This window comes from Juglans microcarpa x Juglans regia, chromosome 1D, assembly GCF_004785595.1.
Source record: "Juglans microcarpa x Juglans regia isolate MS1-56 chromosome 1D, Jm3101_v1.0, whole genome shotgun sequence".
Classification (NCBI taxonomy): Eukaryota; Viridiplantae; Streptophyta; class Magnoliopsida; order Fagales; family Juglandaceae; genus Juglans; species Juglans microcarpa x Juglans regia.
Window position 1 is genome coordinate 38,176,643 of NC_054594.1, and position 19,728 is coordinate 38,196,370.

The following is a 19,728-nucleotide window of genomic DNA, read 5'->3' on the forward strand; positions in this document are numbered from 1 at the left end:
GTTTTTTTAAATAAAAAAGAACAAAGAAATTGAAAAACAAATTATAAACAAAAAATTAGAAAAATAACGCTAATTCTTCTGATGATGGGTCTGATATGAGTCCCGATAATTTTTTTTTATTTAATGATTAAGAAAGTATTTTTTAATAATATAATAAATTAAAAAAAAAAACAATTAATAGGGACAATTTGTCGGACTACACCCTCGGTGGTGGGTGTAGTACGACTCAAATCAGAAGGAAAAACAAGCGGGTAGTAAAATGCACGTGTTGATCATAACAACCCAGCCCTTCAATATGAAAGTCCATACCAGAAGGATGCCACTTGCAAGCTGACAACGCAAGATTACACACATATCCACTCGGTAGACAAAATAAATTAAGGAAAAATACAACCAAGAAATTATATATCCACATGACAGGACAAACTCATCTTACAACATTTTCAACCACATAAATTTATTTACTAATACCATTAATTTAGCCCTCAGGAAGCTGGTGGTCATTTTTAATGCACTGAGTTGGCAGCACCATCAATGTGGCAGCACTTGAAACTGATATACGTCTCCATGATTCGGGGACAGTCGGGACATTTCATGATCTCTGGGATTTTTCCACTGCTATTGGGGATATCAATGCGGCAGCAGATGTGAGAAGTGTGAAGAACCTGGTTGTGGTAGTCTCTGAAAGAGAGTTCGAAGCCCTTCTCACGCACAAGCTCCTTCCATTTGTCGAACTCCTCCAAGACCTTCAAGATGGTTGTCCCATGGCCACTGAGCACCACACTAGACCCTTTGCTGAGCACAGCCCATCCACTCTCATTCTTGTAGGAGAGCAGCTTTTGGATCTCTAGTGTCACAGCGTCTGCTTCGGTCTTCCTTCGAGTCTTGGAAATGAACATACTCTCGATGCCGGTCCAGAAGCGCCCTAGAAGACTGTGGTTGTCCTCTCCTTTGCTGCCCTTTCCTACCAACAAAACCTCTATGGAAATCCTTGCTTCCTTTATCACCGGGTCATTGGCAAGAGCAGTTGCTCTTTTAGTAAATTGTTGGATCCACTCGTTGTCCTTGCCCCCATAGAAAAATATATACTTTTCCTCTTTGATCTGTTGGAACAAGACGTACATGATCTCAGTTCTCAATGTAATTCCAAAGCACTATACATTATTTCTTAATTAAATTGATTTGCAAGCAAGACTGAGACAATTGATAATACATTTGTGTACTATGTGCTGTGCACGTGGGTGCACTAGATTCGTGAAAGGAATTTACCCAGCTCTCAATATTTGGGTTAACGCCAGTTGCTATGGACCCAATCCAATCCTTGTTACTGGAAAGGGTTTCTTCCACTGCAGTGGTGAAGGGGAAGGCCTTGACTCCCCATACCCTGATCATGTGGATTGCATTGTCACTTTCAACCCTTCCTTGAGGGCTCAACACCACAACGGAGGGCTTACCCTTGAAGTGCCACTTCTCCTTGATGAACCTGATGCCGGCTATTGGGGAAAAATACTGCACTACGTACCAAGGCATCTTGGCCCGCAGCATCTCGAACTTCTTTTGCAGGTCCTCCGTCCATTGTTCCACAATTGGAATCCATACAATCTTATACTGATCCTCCTTACTTATTAACTCATGAATTGGTTTGAGAATTGAAATGTCATCATCCGAGATATCTAGCCCCGAGATGAACAGTAAGACATTCTTCCTCTTCAGCACCTCAATGCTAACCTGTTTATGCCATAAATTACGGATGCGGGGAAATTAACCCGTGTTAGCAATGATTTCATACATAGAAAAGTAAACTATTATTAATGTGCCACTTATGCATCTATAGCCAGATGATTTTTCAAAGAACTTGGCCATACAAAAGTCATTTTTATAGCTTTATGAAAAGTGATTCTCACATGCATGTGCAATTCTTTTTTATCGTCTATTAATAATGAAAGGCCAGCCCGATGAATTGCATATATTGTTCAGAGATTTTTACAAAAAGCGGTCATTGATCTACGAAGGAGAGATCAAGTAAATTATATATTTACCCCATATAAAATAAGGACTATACGTGTTTTGCACCAACCAAAAAAGAAATAGAAAAATGGAATGGAAATGATGTAAAATGTATTATCTAAAAGTAAATAACGAGTCCCATTCGGATTAAACCCAAGCCGGACGAAACATCTCAATTGCCAAGTGACTTATTTTGACATGAGAAATACTCTCGCAACAAAATGATTTGACAAAAGTAATGTTACAAATTGATGTGATTTAATATGATTTGTCAAATTATAAAGTTATTTTTATTGTAAAATAGATTTGACAGATCACATGAAATCACTTCAATTTATAAAATTATTTTTGTGTAATTCATTTGTGATTATATTACTCTTCTTTTAACATTACCAAGCCGACCCCTTATTGCTGTATTGATGGTAAGTTTTGTCATGTCCAATCATATTTATTACGTGACATATTTCTAGTGGTTATCACCGTGTCATTGATAAAAAAACCACTTCAAATGTATTGATTGAGGATGACTAAATTTAAGATTAAGAGCAGCATTAATGCTTGATTTTAACTATGTATGACGGTAGCTATAAAGAAGGGCTTAATTTTTATAACTTCAGCCAAAAAAGAATATAATAATCATCAATTTGAAAATAGATATCAGCCACAAATTAAGTTGTAATCAAAGGGTTGTAGTTATGTCGTTACTTGGACGGTTCTGTTACTCAGGTCTTCCATATATATGCTAATTTATCAATAAAAAGTTAAAAAGCATCCAAACGTCTAATATTCGTAGAACCATAAGCATACCGGCTTTCTAGTAGAACCATCAAATAGCGGCTGCAATTTGTCCTTGGTGAAAATCAGTCCCTTAAATACCTCCATGACTTCCGTAGGAGTTCGAAAAAGTTTCACGAGCCTCCAATAAGCCTCTGTCTCCTCTGCAATGAATTAAAACCTTTAATCATTATATATCAAGTCCTTTTAAGGCAATCAATTGATCAAGAAGTGAAACATGAATCAACCGAAGCTTGCATTCTTTCAAGTAGCGGACAAGAAACTAACCTATCTGTTGTTTGCAAATCGTTATCTGCCTCCTAAGTTTTGAGACGATCACGTTGAGTTTCTGAGAAAACAGGGATAGCTCCTGTTTCTTGCCCCTGTATATCAAACAGGGTCATTTTGACACTGGCAAGATGGCGTACAACCACAACTATATTAAAGCTTTAAAAAAATACTATACTAAGGCTTAAGATTATTGTAAGATCAATCGGGCAAACCGTTTTAATTATTTTAAGATAAATTGTTTATATGTATGAGAAACTTATTACTTTCTAAAATTTTACCAAGCACTTCTAACTAAGAGTTTAATTGGCATATTCAGAGTCATGTTGGCCGGGACAACAGCTTATTCATCACTTACCCAAAAATGAAAAAACATATATTAAGCACTTACTCATCGCTAGTGAGGCAACAAAGCTGAGTTGTGCTGGCTACAACGGTGATAATGGCCCAAAAAACATCCACTGGAATATGGTCCACGCCAGTTGACAGAGCTGGCACATCCTTTGTGTCATAATTTGATAGCTTCTCTAACTCAAAGATGCATTCAATAACTTCCAGTGTGGCTTTGATCACACTGTTAAGTTCAATTAGCGCCTGGCGATGTTTCTGCAGATTTGGTCCCTTTAAGAGGATAGAAACCCGCCTCAGGGTTCCCACTGATTTGGCGAGTTGGTCCGATGACTGATTCTGAGCAAGCAGCCAGAATTCCCCATAGTTCAAAGCAAAAGCCGCTAGGGTCAGCACTGCTTTTGCATCCCAAGAATAGTTCGATAATTTGTTAAGTATTGACAGGGTTGTTTCGTAAGCGACTTCTTCACTAGGGGCCTTGCATTGCATCTGACATTACATATTTGATATTGTAAAAACGTGTACATGCGTAAAAAATAAAAACCAAAGTTAAAGGATGAGTTTGAACTTTGCAAAATCATCCAAATTATAAGCTGATCATTCCTTTTTTCTTCACTCTTTGGTTTTTCCTTAAAGTATTGACTTTACTGAGGTGAAAGAAGAGGGAGGGGCGCAGGGAGGGGAGTAAAAAGAAAAATAATGGTGCTTTGTAATTACCTCGTAGGAAATACTCTTGAGTGTACACAGGGGCGGACTAAAGCTTGCTTTGGGCATCTTCTCGTCCAAATGTTCTACCGTTGTTTGGCTACCCTGCTGCGGGTCACCAGTGAATAAAATTGAAAAAAAAAAGGTGAATACGTGGGTAAAAAACAGCAAAACTAGTAAAATAAAATCATCTGCCTGCCTCATTTAAGCTGAAATGAGTTCATCTCATCTGTAACAAATGTGCTAAAGCTATCGTTGCAATCGGCAAAACCAACCGATATAATAGAAGTGAGCATGTCGTGATTTATGCTTTCAAGTACCAGAGAAAGAGACCTGCCTCCTGTCCTGCTTTCCCTGTAACCTCTTGGTCCGATCCATTTTTCAAATAAATGAAAAAGTAGTTTTACCGACTAGCCAATTTGCTTAGAGTCTCTTAATCGAGCATTGTAACAAGTAACATTATGTTTTCGTTATAGTGTAGCAGAAGAATGGTGTGAAACTGTGGGAAAACCGAACCTCCAGTACTCCCAAAACTAAAACGTTTTAGCCTCATAAGAGTAAGTGTGGTACCATACCAGGACAACATTATCGACGATCTGGGTGGCACGCTTAAGGATGTTCTCGACGATGATGAAAAGAGACTCAACATCAAACTTTTCATCATCGTGGACGTGCGTTGCATAAATCTGGTTCAAGATCTCGTGGTCGGTCGAGGTGAATAAGCTCAGGTTACCCTTATTGGGATGCTGGGAAGACGCCGACCCCACTTTGGTGGCCATGTTGTGTTACACCGAAGGATGGGTTTGAAGCTCCCTTTGGGTCACTGCAGTAGAGGGTAGAGGGGGGAGTGGCAAAGGTGGTGTCGTTTGATGCAATCAGCTGGCGTCGTCCATTTATATAGCCACAGGAGCGGTAAATATTATTGGGAAAAATAAATGAGAAGCCATGACTCGGTCATGTTTTTGGCATGTCCAGACTTCATATCACCACTCGGCGTGACTCCACAGTGTCGACACTACAGACTGTGGTTGGCAGTTTGATCGCCACTTCCTTATTTCTATGCAATCAAATAAGATCATCATCCCTGGAAGAAAGGGTAAAATACAAAAACTGTTTGGCCAATAGAAAAATCTTATAAAATTAAATTGATATGTTAGACTATAAAACTCATTCAAATTTAGATCTGACATCTTATATCAAGCTAGGCACGGTAATTTGTAAATTTGTTTTTGTAATAATTTCTTTTTTATAGATGTAAAAATTCTCTATAAGCATATGTAATTCATTAATAAGATTTTCACTTTTTATCTTGGGTGAGAGCCAATTTATTAGTCCAAATTCCGTTTCAGAGTTTTTAGTTTTAATCTTATGTTGAGGGATATTCAGGTTTTTGTTGGTCATCTCTTCTTTATATCTGACATATATTTTTTTTAATGTAAGCAAAAAAATCAAGACTTCATTTTGGGTCCACTCTGGCGAAGGAGATGATTGAGCAGGTAGAAAAGCTGACCGGTAGAAAACACATAGCTTTACCAAATAATATAAATATCGTCCAAGAGAGTTGCATGGAGGCGAGAACGTACATGATGGCATGCTAGAATCTAAAGCGCATGGACAAGAAGAAGCCATGGAAGATAAGAAAATAGATCAGGTTGAGCTTCAGCTCGAGGACAACACAGCTGTACCCTGGAATCTGGATGGCTAAAGGAGAAAATGAAAGAAAAATGCTACTCTACCGACATTGGTCCCAACAATTTTTTTTTTTTTTTTTCTTCAACGATTAGGAAAGTATTTTTTAATAATGTTATAAAATTTTTCTTTTTTTAAATGTTAAGGGTATAAGAAAATAAAATTAAAAAAATTAAAAAAAAAAATTTGCCCTTATCAGGACCCATCTCATGCTACAGCCTCAGAGCACTGCTGAAAATGAAATTAGTACTGAGGACCAACGCATGCATGCTCGGAGAATTTTAATTATAAAAAATATTTTAGTTAGAAACAGATTATATAAAAATATATTCACAATCTGATATATCATATCAAGTTATGTTAATTTATGATACGTTTAATTATAAAATTATTTATGTTGTAAAGTATATGATCTAACGAATCACTTGAAACCATATCAATTTATAAATTTATTTTTATATAATCGTATTAGACTTGTAGTCTGTAGAATTTTTTTTTTTAATTATTGCTGGGGTAATTACAACTATTTTCCTTTTTTTTTCTACAACAAATAATTATTATTGATTGCTGACAAATTTTGGAAATATAATTATTACATATCTTCGTTTTACTACTTGAGTTGAATACAATATTCATTACAACAAAAAAGCTGAAAGTTGAACTTTTCGAAAACAAACGAATAGATCGCCCTAATTTAATCATATAATGCCCGTAAAGAAGATAAGCTATAAAGTCGATCAGCTAGGAAAAAAAAAAAAAAAAGTAATATTTTCTATTATGTTTGGTGAACAAAGGCCCGTAACCAAAACATGACCCATCTCGATGAGTGGCTGAGTAATAAGACCGGTAATGCGTCAATAAACTTTACTCGAAACATGCAGGCATATCTCTCTGTTGGCTAATATTCAGAGTGGTGATGACGTCATATTTATTACCTCATCGATCGATCGCACCATATATATATGTTTTATTATTAAATTTATATATAAATGAACAGTAATATTATTACTTATTAAGTTTTTAATGACATGATATTTTATATGAAGATACAGTAATGTGTCCACACATATATACATAAAGTATTGCATATATTTCTTAAAAATTTTATCCAAAATTAAACAAGGGATGGTTTTGAGAAAATAAGATATATAAGGTCAAGAGGATATGATCCAGGCCAGATCAGTTATCTGTGCATGGGACCAAACTCTCAATTACATTCAAGGATCAGCATGTTGAAAAAGCTGGCCTGGAGGTCCAGCTAGCGATCTATTTACATCCTAAACCACCAACACAATAAATTATAAACGTCCTTTTATGCTGTGGCATATATAGTTCTTGCAAGTATCACGTTGATTTAAAGTAGGGTGGTAAATTATATGAAGAAATTAAAGGAGAATGATAAGCCCACATTTCATGATTTCTTAATTTACACTCATTCATCTTCCGGCCTAAACAACAAACAAGAAATTTTTTTATTATTTTTAATGAGTAATCGAAATTCATTAAAAATACAAAAGGGTAATTACCCAAATGCATATATAAAGAGTATTAACTACGCAATGAATTACTCTTAGAATTTCATGAATATCCTTATAAATTGATCAAAATACAAATTAAACCAGTAGTACTTCTGATAGTTCGTTAGCCCGCAATTACAGACGAAACACGATGTCAATAGCTCTAATTAGAATAACAACGCGAGTGATGTGGGCAAAGTTTTCAACCCTCTTAAAAAACCGATTCTTTGTTTTTTTTTTTTTTTTTTTTACCCAATCCGAATGGGTCGGTTCGGGTCACTCCCCGGGGCCATAGATTGGTAGGAGTATCGGGTAAGAAAGGACTTGGGTGGGCCATGTTGCAGGCCTACATATAGGTATTGCCAGCTTGCGGTGGTTGCAGCATATGGGGGTAGGAAAAATGATCTCCCCGAAAATTACGTCAGAATTTGAGTTTCAAGTTAGTGCATCAAATGAGCACTTCCGTTTAAATGTTCAAGATAATATTAAAGAATAGTATATAAATCTTGTAGGGTCAGTTTTGTAATAATCTCAATTTGTATCTCACCTGAGGTCAAAGTCTCAAAAAACTGGATGATGATGATGATATATACAAATTTAAAATGTAAAAGTGTTATGCAAGTCTTTTATAAAACGTAAACCCATTATTAAAGAAAAAAAAAAGATAAAAAAATTATTTTTTATAGTGAGTCTACTCTTTTTATCATAGAAAAGAAATTAATCTCTTTAATTAATAATTAACCTAAAAATGATCTTTAAACGGTGCAAAGATGTTCCCTGTGACCACGGCCGCAGACTAATATCCCAGAAAAAGCATTGATCGATCTTGTCTAAAAAGTAGATCCTTCGAGATAAGGAACACGTGGCGCCTAAGCTACAGGCTATGTTCCAACAAACAAGCATCCCTGCTCGGGGGGGGGGGAGGGGGGGGGGGGGGGGGAAATGAAATAAAATCGTTTCATGCATAATCCAGAATGTCAAAGAGATATTAACAGTTGGTGGAGACCTGCTCTGAGAATGATGTTACAGTTCAACTATTTTTTCACATGAATATTGTGTCGATATTTTTCTTCGGTGCAAAACAGATGGCAGTCCTTTTTTATTTATTTTTTCTTTTCTAAAAGTCGATAAAGTAGAAAAGAAATTGTTATAAATGCATACTGCCAATCATTGTCTCGCATTAAAAGTAGTAGAAATCTTTGATTTATAAGTATTGAATTTTGTTATATATAAATAAGTTTGTATATCAATTTATATATTATTATTATTATTTTTATATTTTAAATTTAAATTAATATTATTTTTAATAAAATTTATTTTTTAACTAATTATATTAAATAGATGTACGTATTAATATGTAATTAAATTTTTCCTTAAGTATTTAATTTGATAATCCGTAATTTCTAATACCTGGGGATTAAATATAAAACAAAAGATTTCTATCTCTTCGATGTATCAAGTTGCTTAAATGGTAACGAAAAATGAAGATACGTAATATATAAATGCATGATTTACCAATTGAGCAGTGCTATTCTGCCGGCCGAGAAGTACCGTTCATTTGTATTGTTAGTTTTGTTTTTTTTCATATTCTTTTAATATATTTAAATATTTTAAAAAATAAAAAAAAATAAAATAATTATTAAGTAAAAATAAAATGAAATGAAAAACAATACACTTGAACGTTAGACATCGGACGGTAAAGTAGTATTTCTCTTACCAATTTTGAAAGGTTTTCACTCCCCTTTCTCTTCCTGACAACTTGTTAAACTTACGTACGTACCTTCCTCTTCCTTTTCATCCACCCTGTAGTCCGAGTAAGAGGATCATTCCAGTTCGAAGGTGCATTAATATGAGAAACATTAATCATGTTGGCTTTGAGAAACAGATCACGATGACAAGAAGCTCCATTATCAAGTCTTCATTTGTCTTTCCTTTTTCCACAGACATGATCATGCATCCTTTGTCATTATTGAACAATAGTACGTCCTATAATATATACAAGATAGCCCCTACAGTCTAGAGGTTTCTTGGGGCAAATAATGAGGATTTCAACCTGAAAATTCTCAACCATGACCGTAGGCGGACGTTGACATGATTATGGTTGGTGCATGTATTTCTTTTCATAAAGATAAGAAAAAGGCAGAGGACCGTGATGCGATGCCACGTTTATGCAACAAGCGATATGTTTTCGGTTTGAGGATCAGATCAATCAAGATCGATATATATATATATATATATATGCTCCCATCGAGGAATAGATCAATGAAGTGCATGATGGGATAAAGCCTAGACTTCTAACTATCAGAATTATTGGTGGGGTGGCTGTATTTATCCGCATTTACTATATTTCCTAACTGAAATTATTAGTACACGGAGATAATTTTACGAAATGTTATACGGACTAGGATTTTTTTTTTTTTTTTACTGTTTACAGAATGGGGTATACTTATAGCGGTATGTCTCGTTTACATTCCGTTTGAGCAACACAATTATTTTCAATTTTTTTTAGATATTTTTTTTCAAAACATCACTCAAATATAAAATATTTTTTGAAGCCTATTTATTTTAAAGTGATGTTTTTACTCTTTTGAGCTCTACTAGGTTTTGTCTCTTGCATGACTGTAAGCTTCATGGCCACTGCCTTGGGCCAATAGGGCCCCCAGGCGATGGTTGGGCGACTGCGAACCTTCGCAGACATGGTTGCACGGTCATCCCAGCCCCTCCCAAAAGTCTTTATTCCGATGAGACCCTCAAATGTTATTGATGGAGAAGTTTGGGTCATTTTTTATCGATTGCTCTGCAGAACAATTTAAATTTTTCATGGTTTTAAAGTTCATGCAGCAATGTCCAACACTGGACTTAATCTGTTCATTCATTCGGAGTCGTTGGGGATTGGGGGCACAACCCTATGATTTCTTCAATGCGCAAACCTCGGAACGTTTTCGTTCAGCTTTCAAATGAGATTGATTTTTTGAAGGCTTTATTCAGAGAAGCTACCGAGATTGATGGAGTGCCTTATCGAGGATTTCAATGGCATCCAGATTTTAGTGAGGATAGGGAGCCGTCTCTCGTTCTAGTTTGGGTAGTTCTTCCGGGTCTCCCCCCAAACTTTTACCATGAATCCTTCTTGAAGAATATTATTGCCCTTGTTGGAAGATATTTGCACCAAGATAATACCACGAAGTGTGCAACTCAAACGAACGGGGCTTGGGTGTGTGTAGAGATGGATGCAACGAAGGACCCACTTCAAGGGCTCTGGATTGGAATCCGCTATAAGCCTTCCAGTTTGTATGTGGAGATAGAGTATGAGATCCTCCCGGCGTATTGCTGAAGATGAAATGTTCAAGGGCACAACGCTAAAACTTGTCATTAGAAAGATGAAGGGAAAAAAGAAGTGGAAAGGAAAAAAGAAAAAAAGGGGGAGAAACAGAAAAGGAGTTGGGTTCCGAAAACACAGGAGGAAAATGGCAGCCAAAATTTAGAAACAATAAAGGAGAGGCAGAGCAACACTGAAACAGAGAGAGACGGTAATAACATAACGGTGGTGCAGGAGACTCAGGTGGAAGGCTCGATTTCACGTGTGCTGGAAACGAGCTCTGGAAAAAGGATGCGTTGAGGAAAGAGAGGTGGAGCTGGGAAAAAGAGGTTGCTCCATGAAGGGCCCTAGTCGATACTTTATTGATGGAGGAGATTTCTTTGGTGCCAGATTCCTGTCCACTTCTCTTAGAAAGGGTTCCAGGGAACAGAGTTAGAAGGTGGGGTTTGTTGTATGGAGTTGCCTGAGTTGAATTTGGGGGGGGGGGGGGGGGGGGGATAGCATGGGTTTAGGGGAGGAGGAACACGTTGGTTACAAGTTGAAGTTTTGAATGCTAGTGCCAAACACATGACATTGTCACTGCCATTTGAGAACAAACAGATTTATATCTTGGCTGTGTATGTGAAATGCAGTCACCATGAACGCGGGGAGCTGTGGCAATTTTTATAGCAGGACATTTCTCATGATGCAGCGTGGTTAGGCTTTGGAGATTTTAATGTTATTCGAAGAGATAACGAAAACGTGGGGGCAGACCTCGTTTGAGTGTGGTGATGGAGGAGTTGAATGCTTTCATTGAGTTAGGTGGATTACGAGATATGAAGTCACTAGGAAGCCTATTTTCCTGGTGTAATGGACAGTTGGGCTTGACTCGAAATTGGTCAAAATTAGATAGGTGTCTAATGAACTCAGAGACCTTTGCGCTGCTCCCAAAGGCCATTACTTACCAAGGAGATCATCAGACCATGCCCCTATGGTCATTGAGCTTCGACTAGTAAATTTTCGGTATGGCCCATTTTCATTCAAATTTCAACAAATGTGGGTATCACATGAGGGGTTTAGGGAGGTGGTTAAGGAGATATGGCAGCTACCTTCACAGGAGCTGGGGCTTAATCGTCTTGTTGGTAAACTAAAAAACCACAAAGTGGCCCTAAAGGAATGGAACGTAAAGGTGTTCGGCAGGACAAAGCATCATATAGAGAATTTGGAAAGGAGGATTAAGAGCCTCAAATTCTAGCTGCAATAGCAATTCTCAGAAGACACTGAAATGGATTTGCTGGTTACAAGGGAGGTGTTGGCTTTGTGGAACCAACGGGAAGAAAAAAGACTAGCCCAACAAGTGAAGCTTAATTGGCTGGAGAATGGGGAAGCATCAGCCCTTTTTTTCAGGTCCTTCAAAGCCACGTTGAAAACAATGGTGAATGAGATGAGAAAAAGGGATGGGAATACTCTAAGGTCCCCGAAGGCTATCCACCTGGCTACAGTGGAGTTTTTCCGTGATTTTCTATGAGCAAGGCTACGGAAGGAACCTTCGAATTTGTCAGATTATGTGAACACTGAGCTGGTTGAGCAGGAGAACCATATGCTCGAGCAGCTCCCTTCAATCCAAGAAGTTGAAGAAGCCATGTTCTCCATCTCGATAGATAGCAGTCTGGGTCCAGATGGGTTTGGATTGGGATTTTGTAGATCATGTTGGGATTTGATGGATGTGGTGGAAGTTGTTAGAGAATTCTTTAGTGGCACTCCATGACCGAGGTTTTATTTGGCCTCATACATAGTCATAATCCCGAAAGTTAAAGCTCCCACGGGCTTCGAAAAATTTCGATGCATTAGTTTGTACTCGGTGGTGTATAAGGTTTGCTCTAAAATTCTAGTGAAAAGGTTGTCCCAGATACTGTGTAGACCGATTTCTTCGGAACAAGGCGCCTTTCTACCAAGCCGTAGTATTTTTTAGAACATCTCTTTGGCCCAAGATATGGTGCAACAGATTAGTCACCAAGCTCATGGTGTAAATATGCTTATTAAAATGGACATGATAAAAGCATATGATAGCATAGATTGGGATTTTTTGGGGCATGTGTTGAGGTCTTTTGGCTTCTCTCTGAAACTCTGTGGGTTAATTAGACAGTGTATTGCATCATCGTGGTTCTCAATCGCCATGAATGGGACTACAGAGGATTTTTTTTCCTAGTGGCCATGGGTTACGCCAAGGGAAAATAAAGCCATTCAGTCACCTTGGAGGAGCTCTACTTATCTCACACTTGTTTTATGCAGATGATATCGTAGTTTTTGTTACTGGAGGCAGTGCGTCGATTAAAAAAAATCAGGGAGATTTTCTAAGAATATGGGGAGTGGTCTGGACAAGATATGAGTAAGGAAAAGTCAGTTATGTTTTTTGCCAAGACAATTCCTGTGGATAGAAGGAGGTCCCTGTTGCATTTAACAGGGACTTTCCCTGTCAAATATCTGGGAACGCCGATAGTGGCTGGAAGGCTCAAAGTCAGCCATTTTAAGGAGGTGGTCGCTCGCATCAGAGAAACATTAGGGGGATGGTAGCAAGAGTTTTGTCGGTTGGAGGTCAGGTTCTTTTGTTGCTGCAGGTCGCCAGCATGCCAATAAATCTACTTTCAATAGTTCAAGCGCCCAAGGTTGTAAGGAAGATAAATCGGCTTATGAACAATTTTTATTGAGGATCCTCGGAAGGCAAATTGAAAAAGAAATTGGTAGCTTGTGTTGTGAAAACGATGACAATAAAGTGAATATTGACACGAGAAAAACAAGCAATCACACACGACACAGTATTTACGTGGTTCGGCAAATTCCCTACGTCCACGGGAGTTGCAGAGGATTTGTATTACTTGAGGAATCACAATACAGTAGTATAGAACGGCTACTGTTCATAGTCATACAGTACAAGTCAAACAACAACACTATTTATATGTTGTACGGCGGAAACCCTAAAATTGCAGAATTAATGATGTTCGCTCGAGCGGCGTGTCAAGCCCGCGTCGAGCGAACCTGTTTCCCGCAATCGCTCGAGCCGTGAGTCGAGCGGCTCCTTAAGCGAAGCTCTCTGACTTCCCTCCGCTCGAGCCGAGAGTCGAGCGGTAATCGAGCGAACCTCTCTGACTTGCTTCTGCTCGAGCAGTCTGTCGAGCTCTCTTCGAGCGAAGCTCTCTGACTTGTATTCGCTCGAGCGGCGTGAACCAGACTCCAAATACTCAACAATTCTCCCACTTGGAGACTGGTACACTCACATTGTCGCCCCTGCCTCAAACATGATATCCTCCACCTCTGCAACTCACAGCTCCTGTCTTCACGCTAGAAGACCAACTGAAGTTGCGCACAACTTCAGTTTCTCAAGTGTAACACCCTTTGTCAACATATCAGCAGGGTTCTTACTTCCACAAATTTTCTCAAGTAGCAATTGTCCATCATCCAACAAAGATCGTATGAAGTGATACCTGATCTGAATGTGTTTAGTCCTGGAATGAAATGCTGGGTTCTTGGCAAGGAATATGGCACTCTGACTGTCACTGTAGAGAGTGCTATTCTGATTCTTTTTACCCAATTCCTCCAAGAAGCCCTGTATCCAAACCATCTCTTTTGCAGCTTCTGAAACTGCAATATATTCAGCTTCTGTAGTAGATAAAGAAACTGTCTTCTGTAGATTAGAACCCCATGAAACTGCAGTACCACCCAGAGTGTAAACAAACCCTGTGGTACTTTTTCTGCTATCAATGTCTCCAGCTAAATCAGCATCAACATAGCCTTGCACCTCTAAGCCCTCTCCTGAGAAACACAAGCACGTTTCTGAGGAGCCTTTTAAGTACCTCAAAATCCACTTCACTGCTTCCCAATGTTGTTTTCCAGGATTACTCATGTATCTACTCACAACTCCCACTACATGGGCAATATCTGGTCTAGTGCAAACCATAGCATACATAAGTGACCCAATAGCTGAGGCATAAGGAACCTTACTCATATAGTCTTGTTCCTCTTCTGACTTTGGTGCCTGATCCTTGCTGAGTCTGAAATGACTCCCTAAGGGTGTGCCAACTGGCTTGGCCTTGTCCATACTAAATCGGTTGAGTACCTTTTTCACATACTCAGCCTGTGAGAGTCTCAAAGTGCCTCTGACTCTGTCTCTAACAATTCTCATGCCAAGGATTTGTTTTGAAGCTCCCAAATCCTTCATTGCAAAATGCTCTGACATCTGCTTCTTCAGACTGTTGATCTCATCAATACTGGCCCCTGCAATGAGCATGTCATCCACATATAGCAGCAAAATAATGTAAGAATTGTTAAACTGTCTGACATAGCAACAATGATCTGCCTGACATCTGCTGTACCCTGCACTACACATGAAACCATCAAATTTCTTGTACCACTGTCTGGGAGCTTGTTTCAGGCCATACAGGCTTTTCTTTAATCTGCAAACTGAACCTTCCTTTCCCTGTACCACAAACCCCTCAGGTTGGTGCATGTAGATGTCTTCTTCAAGATCTCCATGAAGAAAAGCTGTCTTCACATCTAACTGCTCAAGAAATAGATCTTCAGCAGCAACCATAGCCAAAACTAGCCTGATGGTTGTGATTTTTACCACAGGAGAAAAAATCTCAGAATAGTCAATGCCCTGTTTCTGTTGAAAGCCTTTTACAACAAGTCTGGCCTTGTACCTCTTACTGCCATCATGCTCAGTTTTTACCCGGTACACCCACTTGTTGTGTAATGCCTTCTTCCCTGATGGAAGTTTTGTCAACTCCCATGTCTGATTCCCTAACAAGGAATCCATCTCATCCTTCATGGCCAACTCCCACTTGCTAGAATTTTCATCTTGCAAGGTTTCTTGGTAACTCTGTGGTTCTCCACCATCTGTCAACAAAATGTAATTCAAAGAAGGTGAAAAACGCTGTGGAGGACGAATAGTCCTACCTGACTTGCGAACTGCAGCTATTGGAGTGGACGGCTCTGGATATGATTGCGGAATAATGGGAATGGGTGTGCTGGACCCACTCTCCCCGTCACTCACATCTCTGCACTGCACTGTGACCTCTGGTAGATCATCCAAACTCACAAACTCAAACTCCTGAGGAGCTGCTTTAGCAACTGTACTAGACTTGTCTTTGTACACAATCTTCTCATTAAAGATCACATTTCTGTTTCTTATAATCTTCCGACCCTGATCATCCCAGAAACGATAGCCAAATGCCTCGTCTCCATAGCCAATGAAATAACATTTCCTTGACTTGGCCTCAAGCTTATTACGAGCATCAGAATCAATAAGAACATAAGAAAGACAGCCAAATATTTTAAGATGAGAAAATTTGACCTCTTTCCCGCTCCAAGTCTCCTCAGGCAATCCACAATCCAAAGGAACTGATGGCCCTCTGTTTATCAAGTATACTGCAGTATTAACTGCATCTGCCCAGAAAGTAGGTGGTAGCCCAGCGTGCAGCCTCATGCTTCTAGCACGCTCATTTATGGTTCTGTTCATACGTTCAGCAACTCCATTTTGCTGTGGTGTCCCAGGAATGGTCTTCTCCATTCTGATACCCTGAGTTGCGCAGTACTCTTTGAACCCACCATCAATATACTCACCACCATTATCAGACCTCAAGCATTTCAACTTCAAATCTGTTTCAGTCTCAACCATGGCTTTCCAATTTTTGAACACATTAAATACATCAGATTTATGTTTCAAAAAATAGACCCATACCTTCCTGCTGTGATCATCAATAAATGTAACATAGTAGCGAGAACCTCCAAGGGATGCCACTGGGGAAGGTCCCCACACATCAGTGTGCACAAGATCCAGTCTCTCTGACTTCAGTGTTCTACCACTCCTCAAGAAACTGACCTTCTTCTGTTTCCCCATAATACAGCTCTCACACATACTGAGATCAACTGACTTCAGTTCTGGTAGCTTGCCTCTAGACAGAAGTTCCTTCATGCCCTTCTGACTCATATGACCAAGCCTGCAATGCCACAAGTCTGCTGTGTTCTCTGCAACGGTAGTGGCAATAGTGTTATTCAAACCAGTAGTCATATAGAGTGTACCCGTTTTCTTACCCCGAGCCAGTACCAATGCCCCTTTGGTGACCTTCCAGGTGCTATCTGAGAACACCACTGAGTGACCACAATTATCAAGTTGCCCGACAGAGATGAGGTTCTTCTTTAACTCAGGAATGTGTCTGACCTTTTGCAAGGTCCATTTGTTCTTGTTAGGGAGTGCAATGTCGATATCTCCCATTCCAATTACGTTCAAAGCTTCTCCATCAGCCAAATACACCTTTCCAAAGTCACCTGCAACATAATTTTGCATTATCTCCCGATGGGAAGATGTATGGAAGGATGCCCCTGAATCAAGTATCCAGTCATCAACTGGACTATGAACTGCAAGCAATAGTGCATCCTGTAATTCTTCAGTTACCACATTAGCACTATCATTCTGTCTTCTTGGGATTTCTGCAATTCCTCTTTATGTGGCCAGCTTTGCCACAATTCCAACAAATTGCCTGCTGACCAGTTCTTGACTTGCTCTTGCCCCTATTCTTTGATTTTGATCTACCTCTGTTTGAGTTCCTGTCTTGTGCTCTCCCCCGAGAGTCGACATTCAGAGCTGAACTCGAACCTGAGGTCTCGCCTGAATCTCTCCTACGCACCTCCTCAGCCAAAATCAAGTCACGGATGTCATCATATTTCAACTTTGACTTACCAGCAGAATTACTAACAGCCATCCTCATGGCTTCCCAACTGTTTAGCAGTGATGCCAATAGTATCAGTGCACGTATCTCATCATCAAATTCAATTTCAACAGACGACAATTGATTTGTGATAGTATTGAAATCATTCAGATGTTGTGCAACAGACGTACCATCCGACATCTTTAAGTTAAATAACTTTTTCATCAGATGTACCTTATTATTTGCTGACGGCTTTTCATACATACCTGATAAAGCCGCTATGAGATCCGCAGTCGTCTTCTCCTTGATGACGTTGTGTGCAACGGATCTCGACAGGGTTAGACGAATAACCCCCAGGACCTGTCGATCCAACAGAGTCCAATCAGCAACTGACATGCTATCCGGCTTCTTCCCCAACAATGGAAGATGGAGTTTCTTCCCATAGAGGTAATCCTCTATCTGCATCCTCCAATACCCATCGTGCCATCAAACTTCTCGATCCTCGATACTTTCACTTCTTCTCCAGCCATCGTATTTCTCAGGCCCGAACCTTGGCTCTTGATACCAATTGTTGTGAAAACGATGACAATAAAGTGAATATTGACACGAGAAAAACAAGCAATCACACACGACACAGTATTTACGTGGTTCGGCAAATTGCCTACGTCCACGGGAGTTGCAGAGGATTTGTATTACTTGAGGAATCACAATACAGTAGTGTAGAACGGCTACTGTTCATAGTCATACAGTACAAGTCAAACAACAACACTATTTATATGTTGTACGGCGGAAACCCTAAAATTGCAGAATTAATGATGTTCGCTCGAGCGGCGTGTCGAGCCCGCGTCGAGCGAACCTGTTTCCCGCAATCGCTCGAGCCGTGAGTCGAGCGGCTCCTTAAGCGAAGCTCTCTGACTTCCCTCCGCTCGAGCCGAGAGTCGAGCGGTAATCGAGCGAACCTCTCTGACTTGCTTCTGCTCGAGCAGTCTGTCGAGCTCTCTGACTTGTATTCGCTCGAGCGGCTAGACGCTTCGCTCGAGCGGCGTGAACCAGACTCCAAATACTCAACAGCTTGGTCATCCGTGTGTATGCCAACTCAGGAAGGTGGTGTGGATGGAATTTACAGGAAGTCCAATACTCGCTCTTAATGAAGTTTGCTTGGAAATTATTGTCTGAAAATTCGATATGGGTGCAATTCTTCAAAGCCAAGCATGTAAGATCATACCACATTTATTTGGTGGAGCCGCACAGTGGGACACATTTCTAGAAGGGCATGATGATGAGTATGTCGCATATTCTAAACAATGTGAGATGGAGAATCCAAGAAGACAATGAGAAATGGTTGAGGCACGGAACTCTTGAGGATTAAATGACAATTAATGCACGGCCCTCTCTTAAAGTCCGGGAGTGTAGAATTGAAAATGGATCGGATGTGGATTTGCTTAGAAGCCTAGTGGGGGAGAATAAATTGGAAGAGATCCTAGAGGATATGGGTCAACATAAATAAGGTGAAGATTTGTTGATATGGACTCCAAACGTAAATGGTAGTTTTTCCTCCAAGAATGCGTGGGAGTGTGTTAGAGTTAAGGCACCAAAAATGGACTCGGCGGATTGGGTTTGGAATGTGGCTATTCCAAAAAAATATTCGGTACCTATGTGGAAGGCTATGAATGGTTGCCTTAGTGTGGATGAAAGAATAAAAATGTTGGGCATACCAATGGTTTCAAAATGTGAATGCTATGGAGAAGGGTGTGTGGAGAATCAAAATCATGTGTTGGCTACAGGAAAAGTTAAGGAGAAAATATGGCGTAAAGCGGCTATCCAAGTGGGCATGCCTTTTGATCCGTAGAAATCTTGGAAGGAAAAAATAAAAGCTTGGTTCAAGCGCGTAGCTCGATCATCCCAAAAAGGGTGCTTGATTGGTCTTATGCCTTCTATCCTAACTTGGTCTCTGTTTTTGGCGTTGTAAAGTGAGAATGGAAGGTAAGGCGAACTCAGTGGAGTCCTTATGCAAGTCGATAAAGGCTGCAATTGCTTGAGTTGGGGTTCATTTTAAAGCTGAAAATAGAATGCAAAATGGGGATGAGAAGTTACTAAAGGCACTGTCCATTCTTTTAAAGCCCCTCAAGGGAAAATAGTGAGAATTGTAAAATGGCAAAAGCCGGCATAGGGATGGTTCAAATTGAACGTGGATGGTAGTAGCCTCAGAAACCCAGGCCGTATAAGGCCGAGAGGAGGGGTGATCAGGGATGATAAGGGGAGGTTGAAGCTGGCGTTTTCTTTAGGACCGAGTCACGACACTAACAATGTTGCAGAACACATGGCTCTTCCCCATGGTCTACGGTATTGCAGAGACCTCGGTCTTGTGAAGTTGGAAGTGAAGCTAGATGCTCTTTTGGTG

The 19,728-nt window shown here is 39.7% G+C and overlaps 1 protein-coding gene and 1 long non-coding RNA gene across 2 annotated transcripts; both read right to left on the minus strand.

The window, feature by feature from the left end:
- Positions 1 to 296: 296 nt before the first annotated feature.
- On the minus strand, positions 297 to 5,099 carry LOC121236704 (protein SIEVE ELEMENT OCCLUSION B-like). The gene is made up of 7 exons (XM_041133135.1): positions 4,698 to 5,099; positions 4,135 to 4,230; positions 3,461 to 3,906; positions 3,070 to 3,164; positions 2,815 to 2,945; positions 1,270 to 1,728; positions 297 to 1,103 (listed from the first exon to the last, which is right to left on the minus strand). The coding sequence occupies exons 1-7, from the start codon at positions 4,899 to 4,901 to the stop codon at positions 507 to 509; spliced, it is 2,028 nt and encodes a 675-aa protein (XP_040989069.1). The 5' UTR covers positions 4,902 to 5,099; the 3' UTR covers positions 297 to 506.
- A 308-nt stretch (positions 5,100 to 5,407) lies between these two features.
- LOC121236762 lies at positions 5,408 to 13,301 on the minus strand. Its single transcript, XR_005934801.1, has 3 exons — positions 13,086 to 13,301; positions 6,423 to 6,424; positions 5,408 to 5,422 (listed from the first exon to the last, which is right to left on the minus strand). It is a non-coding gene; the product is annotated as an uncharacterized LOC121236762 (long non-coding RNA).
- Positions 13,302 to 19,728: the final 6,427 nt, after the last annotated feature.